Here is a 9,710-nt window from a genome sequence, read left to right on the forward strand (position 1 = left end):
CCCGACCCCCGCCCCTGTGCCGTACAACAGCCTCCTGCTGCTATACCGAGCCTTTCAGGTCACCTTTAAGATGGTTTCAGATTAAACTTCCCCAACTCCTGGGCGCGATCAGCGAACAATAGCGCGCCCGACGGAGGGCGGTGGCGGTGGCCGCCGGGCGGGCTCCAGACTCACGAACCCCACGGCAAGCTCAACCGTCTGGGCTTCCACTTGCGAGGCGGCTATTATCATTTGCAAATATTTAATCATTTCCCGTTTTATATTTCTGTTTTCTAGAATGGATGCGGGAGCGGGGGTGTCGCAGATATGAAGAGGCACACACGGCGCATGAAGAAAAGCACAATAAGCGGGAAAGGGAAGAGCGGGGATGATTAACGTTTACAAAACGTAACTCCCCCCAAAGCGAAAACTTGTTGCCAACCCGTTAACCGTGCGTAGAAGAAAAAGAAGCACTAGGAGAAGCGGGAGAGGTCGAGAGGGGGAAGGGGGGGAGATAGGGGTTACAACCGATAACGCACCATTCACTGTTAAAAGCTTACGGTTGATTTAACCGTAAGCTACGGTCAAGCTGCAGCACCGTAGCTTACAATGGGTTTGACCGTAACTTACGGTGAATGTCACTGTATCTTACGGTGAGTTTGGCTGTAAGTTACGGTGAACTATCAATCAAAGTCAAGATGAGGAAATGTTCATTGATAAGATGCGCAAAGTTGAGAGAAGAAGAGTTTGATACGCTCACAAGTCACACGCCTGATGTTAAAATAACTTCTGGTTGTAATTAAGTCTTAACACATCAATATCCGAGTTAAAGCTCCACTATCAAAGTGGACAGTGGACCAATTGAACTATCAAGTAGGGAAGCTTAATGAGAATAACATAGTAATGATATCTAATCATCAAAGTGTGTTCCAAAATAACACTGAAAATGTTTTTTTTACATGAGCATATAATGTGAAGAATGTGGACTGGCCACTAAAATCCTAGGATTTTGCAGTGATTGAAATCATGTACATACCTATCTAGAACACTCATCTGATCACATCCACAGAAGAAGGGTTAGGTTGCAATTCTTGCCGGTTCGATCAACAAGTATTGTCATGGTTTTCGGGGAACCATTAAATGACAAGAAAACAGCACGAAACGTCGGTATTCGGACACACAAACGTAATTGGCACAACAAAAGATTTTCTTTTTCTAGAACCATGGCAAAACTTTGTGATAATTCTCCAGCCTACTGGAATTACAACTACTTCTGCTTTTCAAAACGAAAACGAAAACAAAACAACATGACCAAGGTGAAACAACGCGTTGATGCGTTATTCGCAGTCTTTTTCAAGCTGGTCAGCTGTTTGTTATCCCCCCCCCTTTCCTCCCTGCTTCCCTCCTCACCTTCACCCCCGACCCTTGTCTATTTACATTCTACAATCCAGAGAATTAAGACGGTTCTGGTGACTTGCGAGTCTTGACGGTGCCGTCTCAATTGAATACAATTATAAAGGCGTTATCCTTTCGTACGCCTTCCGTAGTGCGTGTAACTGCGACTTTGAAAGTTTCTCCAGGTGAGAGTAACTTAACCTTCCGCACGGCTTAGTGTTTTAGTATCTGTTTTCATTGCTTTGCTTTTTATCGCCACAACCGTTTGAGCAATGCAATAGCAATTTTCACGCATTTCCCCTATTTTTTGTAAGATTTTAGGCCTATGCACGATCAACTGGCACTTTGGTTAAAACCGAATGAGTTCTATTGGTGTTGTGAAAACCTCACATGAAATAACAATTTTCATGCTTTTCTAAATGTGCTTCTGGCATCTTCCTGACCAACATGTTTGGTAGTTTGTATTAATTGTTTCAGTTTTGGACTGCCATTTATCTTTTATTGTCTAACTGTTGCAGGTGTCTGCTCTGTCGAGTTTCCTGCTTTCTTCATCAGCTGCTGGTTAATGCTTGAACGGGAAAGTGGATTCAGAGCTCCTTGTTATGAGTCAAGATGGATGTTGCCAATGTGGATGAGGTTTGTGATACTTGCATGCATAGAGAATCATAAGACCTTCTGAAATGTATGTCTGTTGTATAAGATGAGTTCAGCAAGTTTGGAAACATGTTGCCTGTGAAGTACTTACAGATGCAGTTTTTACACACTAATCGTGCTCTGAAATGTACATTTTTAAATAACATTTGATCTGGTTCCGTATAATAGGCTTAGTGTTACTGTTTCTGCTTACAGTGGCTGTTCTTTGTGACTCATGCAGGCCTAGTCTTCATCCAAACAGTAGAGTGTTCAAATTTACCTTATTAGCTGTGCAAGAGGCTTGGCGACTCCAGTAAATAGGACCACGGTTGGTACAATAATATTTAGATTACAAGTCAAGAGGCCAATATACACAAAAAATATTTTAGCGCATGTGTTTCTTTTACTATTTGTTACAGTTTTTTTGTGCGGGCTGTTGAACTTGAGAACTGCTAGTACCAGCAAAACCAAACTCATCTCTGGCTTCAACACAACACCTTGATCCAGTGATGCCCAATTCTGTTAACTGACTGAATGTGTACAGGTGTATTATTTCTAGTATAGATTGCTTCTGTCTTTAATCATAAACTGTGCATTTTGTTTTAATTCTCATGCATTTTAAGAGTGTGGTTTGTTTGCAAACTGTGAAATATTGATGTACTAGTGCTGCCACGAAAAGATTTCTGAAACGGCTGTTAAATATTGAGTAAAATTTTGTCAGTGTGTGAAGATCTTGAGTAGGAATTCTGGAGAAGGTTGATTAGACAATTCAATAAATAAAAGGTCAAAGTATTTACTGTATTTGCTCCCCAACTTCCCAGCAACTGCCAGGTTAAAAAAAGATACAATTTGTCCTGTAGACTGAGTATTAATCTTATACTTCCATGAGGAACATAGAGAAATTTTATTAGATAGTTAATATCTTAAACCGAAAAATCACAGTTTACTTCTTCAATTAAAAACTTTACGAACTGATACAGTCCCCTGACCGCCCCTGACGAAAGAATAGTGTATTTCGACTAACGGAGGAAGAAGAAGAGCGGCTAGAACATAAACGTTCACGATTGGTCTAAAGATTCCTGCCTCTACGTCACTGCCCGTTTTCTTGTTCCCCGTGTTTTTCTTCTTTTGAGTATTACGAGCCGGAAAGCTTAATTTCTCATAGCATAGTAACTTGCCTCAGAGGATCAGTAGCGAACCTAGCGCGCCCTATCGGTGGAGTTTGGCGGTGTCAAGCCGGGCCGCAGGTCGATCACATTCCGTTTTAGACAGGGTTTCGGCGCCTCGTCTAGACGGTCTAGACGGTGTTCCGTTCCGCAGTTTCCACTGTTGCCGCAGTTCTTGCCGGTCCACTTGCGCTACAACTATCAGAGTATTAACTTATGTCAGATGTTCCAGAAGACGCGCAATGTTAATTGGGTGTAACTGGAAGCTAGCAACATGATCAACATCAGAATAGCGATGATTCCCATGTAATTGAAAATTAGTCGGAAGTCTGGCAACAGTGGAAACTGTGGAACGGAACGCCGTCTAGACCGTCTAGACGGGGTTCGGGCGCCAGCGCTCGACGTGAATGTGATCGACCTGCCGTTTGTCTTCGTTGGTTTTTACATCATTTCGAATTAAATTTGATAGACTCCCTAAGTGATTGTTATATTAATTGAAACTTTTCACAGCCTTTATTGCAGCTGTTCTTCACAGCAAAGTAAGTAGAAAATGATTTTTCAAGGAAAATTTTGGTCATTCCCTCTGGAGATAGCCAATGAAATCACAAGTATCAATGAAGGGACCAATCAGCGCATTGACCATCTATCTCTCTCTTTCACGTATGTCTGTTCTCTCCTTGGGGAACGGACTGTCGAGTCTCACTTCGGTTGTTGTCTTCGGGTGCGGGTTGCCTACATCGTAGGAGAGTAGGGTAGAAAGGCTTCGGCTGCGGGACCTTTTAATCATGATTAAATCTTATCCGATCATCCCAAAATTTTGCGCATCCTAATTTTAGTACTACCCCTATCTTATAAAACCCATACCTCGAGATAAAACTATCTGCCAGCCGTGCCAGTTCAGAAAAACACTATACCCCCCTGCATGTAGGCAATCCGGCCTCGGATTTGGCTTTGCTGGGCGGGACCCGCCCGTTCTCCCCACACCATCAACACTCTAGTTCGTCTTCGTCTCCGTCTCCCTCCGTTCCGTGTCCACCACCTCACGTCGTAATATTTGCTGACTGGCTGGAGTGTAATTGTGATTTCTTTGGAACTAATTTGAAAACTAGAGTATTTGCTTATGCCTATTAACTTTAGATTAGTGCGTGTGCTCGTTTTACATGTCTTTTGTTTTGATTTCAGTTCGTATCTTATTTGTTGTGTGAGCTTCCGATTCTGATGTAAAGATGGATCATGATTCACGATTGGACGAGCCGGATTTTCGGGGAGCTGGCTTCGATGGAGCTACGAATCCTGCATTGGGAGGTATTTATTCGTAACAATGATCTTTTTACTTGCCTCTCTTAGTTTTACCTACGTGATTAGTTTGGTTTGGTTATAACCTTTGTTTATAACCTCACTGTTGCTTGCTCCCAGTTAATTTTTGTACCCTTTCATTTTTGAATTATTGAATTAGTTTACTTTACTGATGAAAAGAGGGGTGAAATAACAAATCCATATTTGTCAAACCTGCACTGTTTAAAATAGTTCTTCAACTGGTAATATTTGTTGTTATGACTGCCTTTGTTTTGAAACTACCCGAAGGGCTAGAAATTTCATAGCAATGGCACTTTTGTTCTGGTTCAATAATGGAAAATCTGTACAACTTCTGTTATCAGATTACAACTTCTGAATTGTATACATCAGATTGTAACTCCCTTATTGTATTGTATACTTTCAGTGCAACCTGTTGTTGTATATCAGGTCAATTTGTATGCTCACCAAATTTCTGTGCAAGTGTGTATTTCAAATTATTCATGCAAATCATTTTTCAGACAACTTTCAACATCAAATATTAATTTTTAAATTACAAAACAAGTTATTGTAAATCAATATGTGTTGCTATGAAAGTATACAAAAGTATGTTTATCCAATTATATAAGATTCATCAGTGTATGTTTGTATGTACTTTGATACCTATGAGTACTCGAGGAGAATGCGAAAGTCAAAACAATAGACCCTTTCAGAATTCGCGAAGTGAAGAAAAAGGCGAAGAACAATAGACCGGAAACAGTAGCTTTTAATCACCCAAATGTACCCTAAACACTTGAATGAACTGTAGGTCTTGTCATTTTGATATTGTTTATATTTTATGCAAGTTTTCATAAACGTTTGGGTTATTAAAAGCAACTGTTTCCTGCCTGTTGTTCTTCACCTTGTTCTTCACTTCGCTAATTCTGAAAGGGTCTATTCTAGAGTTATTGACATTTAAAGACCGTTCTCTACTTTTACACTGTGTTTTCCCTGGGTATTTAAAGCTATTATTGTACTTGATTTCACATGATGAAAAAGTATCAGCTAAGTCTGAACTTATGTTAGCCTCAGTCCCTTTCCTAACATTTTATCTTTCTTCTTTTTTTTTTTTTTTAAATCCCAAGACTTGAGTCTGGACTACAGTTGTGCCCAATGCAAAAGAGTTGTGCCTGGAGGCATGACGGCTTTCCAAAATCACTTGCAGGGAGGGTATCATATCCCTCCATTTAGATGTGGACAGTCAAATTGTTTTGCCTCATATACCAATCGGCGTACTCTCTATGGACATTTGCGTGACCATCATCAATCATCGACTGCTATACCATCCACGCCTTCGTCATCCAATGCACCACCAGCAGTGTGTCATTTCGTGGTTGATGAACCCACATTTGATGATTTAGAGGGAGCGGCGGCTTCAGTTTCTGAAAATGAACATGTTCTACAGAGTGCAGCCGAGCGCTCAGTTTTAAAATTAAGAAGTGTGGCATACATGACTAATGTAGCAATCCAAGCTGTCAATGATCAGTGCCACACTCTCATGCAGGATACTGCTACCCATCTTAAGCAAAAAGTGTTGGACTTTCTTAATAAGCCAGAAGAAGATAAAAATCTGGATCAATTATTGCAAGAATTTTCCATTGAAAACCCGTTTGAAAAGCTAAAGACTAAATCACAACAGCTTAAATGCTTTGAAAAGAAATACGGCCTTCTCCTTCCTCAAGAAATATATCTGGGAGAAACATTTGTTTCAAGACAACACCCCAAACGACCACGGCTTGAACTCACTCAAGTACCTAAGTCATATCAGTATGTCAGTATCATAGATATATTAAAAGGTGTCATGAGTGATCCTTACTTGAGGGATTTAATTTTATCTGAAAAGTCAAGCTCTGATGGTTTCCTTCGGTCATTTCGAGATGGAGCCTTGTTCAAAACATTGCCGCCAGACTTGCAAGGTGCTATTCGTATCATTATATATGTTGATGACCTTGAAGTCCTTCAGGCGTTGTCCTCACAAGCTGGAGTTTATAAGATTGCTGGCATTTACTTTGGAATTCAAAATCTTCCAGCAGAGCTTAACAGCCTTCTTAATTATATATTTGTTACAGCCCTTGCAAATGCTGATGATGCCAAGCATAAAGAAGTCTGGGAAAAATTTCTTTCTGATATGAAAAAATTAGAAACAGAGGGTTTTGACATTGTCATTGATGGTGTTGTTCACAATTTCAAAGCTGTGCTTGTGGCACAGATAGGTGACACGCTAGCTGCCCATGAAGTCCTTGGATTTGTCTCTCCGTCCTGCCACATGTTTTGTCGCTTCTGTTATATGAACAGGAAGGATATGTGGGCAGATGGCACGAAGATAGGTGCACCTCGAACTCCTGAGCGCCATACTGAGGATATTCGTGGATCTAACAATGTGGTAGTAGTGAAAGCCACGGGTGTTAGAGGTTCACCATTACTTGATGGACTGCGCTTTTTCCATTGTGTCCGATCAAGTGTACCTGACATTTTTCATGATTTGAACCAGGGGGTTTGCAAAATGGAAGTTAAATTAGCACTGAGAGAATTTGTGTGCAAGAAAAAATATATAACTGAGGAAGAACTGAATTCCAGAATACGACGTTTCGATTATGGTATGGCTGACAAGAAGAACAGACCTTCTGCAAAGTTGTTTACCTTCAGATATTTAAATGAGATCAAGAATTATAATTTGCATCAGACAGGGGCACAGATGTGGTTACTTGTACGCAGCTTCCCTTTCTTGTTGGGCGATTTGGTTCCCAGAGGAGATAAGCTTTTCCGTCTCGTGTGCTTGCTCAATGAAATAATGGCAATATTGTTTGCTCGTTCTATCTGCGAATATGACCTGCAAATGTTGGACAAACTTGTTCATGAGCATCACTCTCTTTTTCAAGAAATTTTTCCAGGGGTGCCAGTTGAAACATCTATGGCTGCTCAGCAAGAGGAAATGCAGGCTCAAGTAGAGCTTGAAAACAGCTTTGTAAACCCTGATGATCCAGAAGCAGAAGTAGTAGAGCACAATGAAGAGACACTGGAACGCCCTGAAACGGATCTGGAACTCCTTGAAGAGGCACTGGAACTCCCTGAAGAGGAATTTGCTGATGAAGAAGCTGTGCCGCATGATGAAGAAATCCAAGTTTTAAATCAAGCTGAAGCAGGGAATGTTTCTACTGGAACAGGAAAATCTACTGCAAAAGCAGTGAAAAAAAAACCTAAAGTCATCAGAATGATCAACAAACACCATCATATGCTTCATTATGTAAATTTTATAAGAAATTATGGACCTTTAATTCTTTATTGGTGCATAAGATATGAGGCTAAACATTACTTTTTTAAGCTTTGTGCCACAGTTTGTCATAACTTCAAAAATATTCTGAAAACTCTGATGGAGATACTACAAATGAAAATCATTGCAGATAAATTAAAGACTTCAAAACGACTGACTATGAGCAAAAGAGGAAGAGAACTAATCTATGTAAGCGAGTCCCTTCATAGACAGGAGTTGTCTGCATTTGGTTTGCAACCTGGAAGCAAAGTTTATAAAGTTGATTTTGTTGTTCTTGATGGTGTGGATTATAGACCAGAATTATACATCACTGAGAAGTTGAGGACTCAGTTTAGTCTTCCAGTGTTTGCTTGTATCAAAGCTGTGTATGTTTCAAGCTGTGAGAAACATGTTTTTTTACTGGTACAAGAGTGGTGCACAGTAAAGTACGACTCACACTTCTGTGCATATCTTATGAAGCCCCTTCGAGGATCTCCAATCGTCGTCAAAGAAGCCAGCATGATACCATCCTATCGCTTGTTGTCTGCTTGGACCCCTTTTGACAACTCAAATGATGTTTACCTTGCGCCAAGGACAATTTCTTAATTCACTGCCATTTTTTTTACCCTCCTCTACATCTTGCCTTCCTAAATTTCAATAGAATTGACACACACTTAACTTTGTGTTGTCCAGAGCCTGAAGATGAGTTTGCTCCCATCAAACATTTCTTCCAAGCCACGGAATGGGAAGAGATGTCTGCCTATGACAAGAAGTCGTTCCTATCCCGATATGAAAACTACAATAACATGAAAGAGGCTGGTGAGTGTACATATATTAAATTTTATTCATAAATTTTTATCACCAATACCTAAGTGAAAACTTACTCTGCAATTTGAAAATTCAGGATATCCTGCAACTCTACCTGATTTTATGACTCGGGGGCAAACTCCAAATGTACCCCCTAAAAAGAAGAAAAATGGAGGTGATGAAGAATGGTCTCCGGAAACTGAAACTCGAGTCAAGATGAAGGTGAAAACAGTTGCTTACTACAAGTGTTTGTTCGCATTGTGACATTTTAAAGAGTTTTCGTAACTGTGTGCCATTCTGTTTTGTAGGCGTCAAATAGCAGGGCAAACTACTTTTGTGATGTATGCTCATCCGCATACTCATCAAAGAGACTCTTTGATAATCATAGAAAAAGCTGTAAGACTTTAGGTGAGGGTTTTATAAGGATTTGCTAGTTTATACTCCCTCCCCCACATTTAACTTCTCTCATTTGCCCTTTCAATTGAACAATTTTTGTCTCAAAGAAAACCAAACGTAAAACTTAAAAGAAACAATTTTTTTCTTCTTTTATTTGCAGTTGAAGGAATTGAGGATCAACCATCTCAGGCATCTCTACCAATTCAAGTGGAGGGTTCTGAACCATGTAAGTCTCAGTCACTTTTCCTTCCTTCTATGTGTTCAACTATCCTACTTTCCCAAAAATACCCTCTAAATTTTACCAATTGCTTTTAAAAAGAAAAACAATAAGATAATTATGAAGAGAAAAATAATTGCCATTGTCTTTATTTTATTTGCAGTTGGACAAATTGGAAACCAATCTGCTTCTCAGTCAGCTTCCTCCATTAGTCAGCATGAGTTCCTGAATGAAACAAGGGCATCATTTTCTACCCCCCGCCTAAGTCTACTGAGGCGTTCTGAACCACCAGGCAGTAGCACACAGATTCCTTTTAAGAGTCGGATTCTCTCATCATGGAGGGAAGAATCATTATTCAGTGCTGGGAGATCTGCTTCTCAGTCATCTGCCTCCTTTAGTCATCATGAGTCCCTGAACGTAACCAGGGTATCTGGAAGTTTCAGCCCAGTTGGATCACATAGAGAGTTTCCTGCAAATGATACTGGATCATTCTCGCTGTTCAGTTTGCCAACCAGCTCTCAGGACCCCTCTCAGG

General features: G+C 40.3%; 1 protein-coding gene and 1 long non-coding RNA gene across 3 annotated transcripts; both read left to right on the forward strand.

Moving 5' to 3' along the window:
- The first annotated feature begins 1,027 nt into the window (after positions 1 to 1,027).
- On the forward strand, positions 1,028 to 2,799 carry LOC113205065 (uncharacterized). The gene is made up of 4 exons (XR_003303329.2): positions 1,028 to 1,559; positions 1,893 to 2,010; positions 2,224 to 2,335; positions 2,427 to 2,799. It is a non-coding gene; the product is annotated as an uncharacterized LOC113205065 (long non-coding RNA).
- A 931-nt stretch (positions 2,800 to 3,730) lies between these two features.
- LOC127750353 (uncharacterized) lies at positions 3,731 to 8,680 on the forward strand. Of its 2 annotated transcripts, XM_052271841.1 has the most exons (4): positions 3,731 to 4,245; positions 4,356 to 4,478; positions 5,591 to 8,574; positions 8,660 to 8,680. In XM_052271841.1, exons 2-3 carry the CDS (start codon positions 4,400 to 4,402, stop codon positions 8,359 to 8,361), a joined length of 2,850 nt encoding a protein of 949 aa, XP_052127801.1. In that variant the 5' UTR covers positions 3,731 to 4,245; positions 4,356 to 4,399; the 3' UTR covers positions 8,362 to 8,574; positions 8,660 to 8,680. The 2 variants fall into 2 exon arrangements, with proteins under 2 accessions (XP_052127801.1, XP_052127802.1); XM_052271842.1 differs by having other exon boundaries at positions 3,731 to 4,478.
- The last annotated feature ends 1,030 nt before the right edge of the window (positions 8,681 to 9,710 follow it).

Source organism: Frankliniella occidentalis, unplaced genomic scaffold, assembly GCF_000697945.3.
Source record: "Frankliniella occidentalis isolate FOCC.00 unplaced genomic scaffold, Focc_3.1 Scaffold176, whole genome shotgun sequence".
NCBI classification, from domain to species: domain Eukaryota; kingdom Metazoa; phylum Arthropoda; class Insecta; order Thysanoptera; family Thripidae; genus Frankliniella; species Frankliniella occidentalis.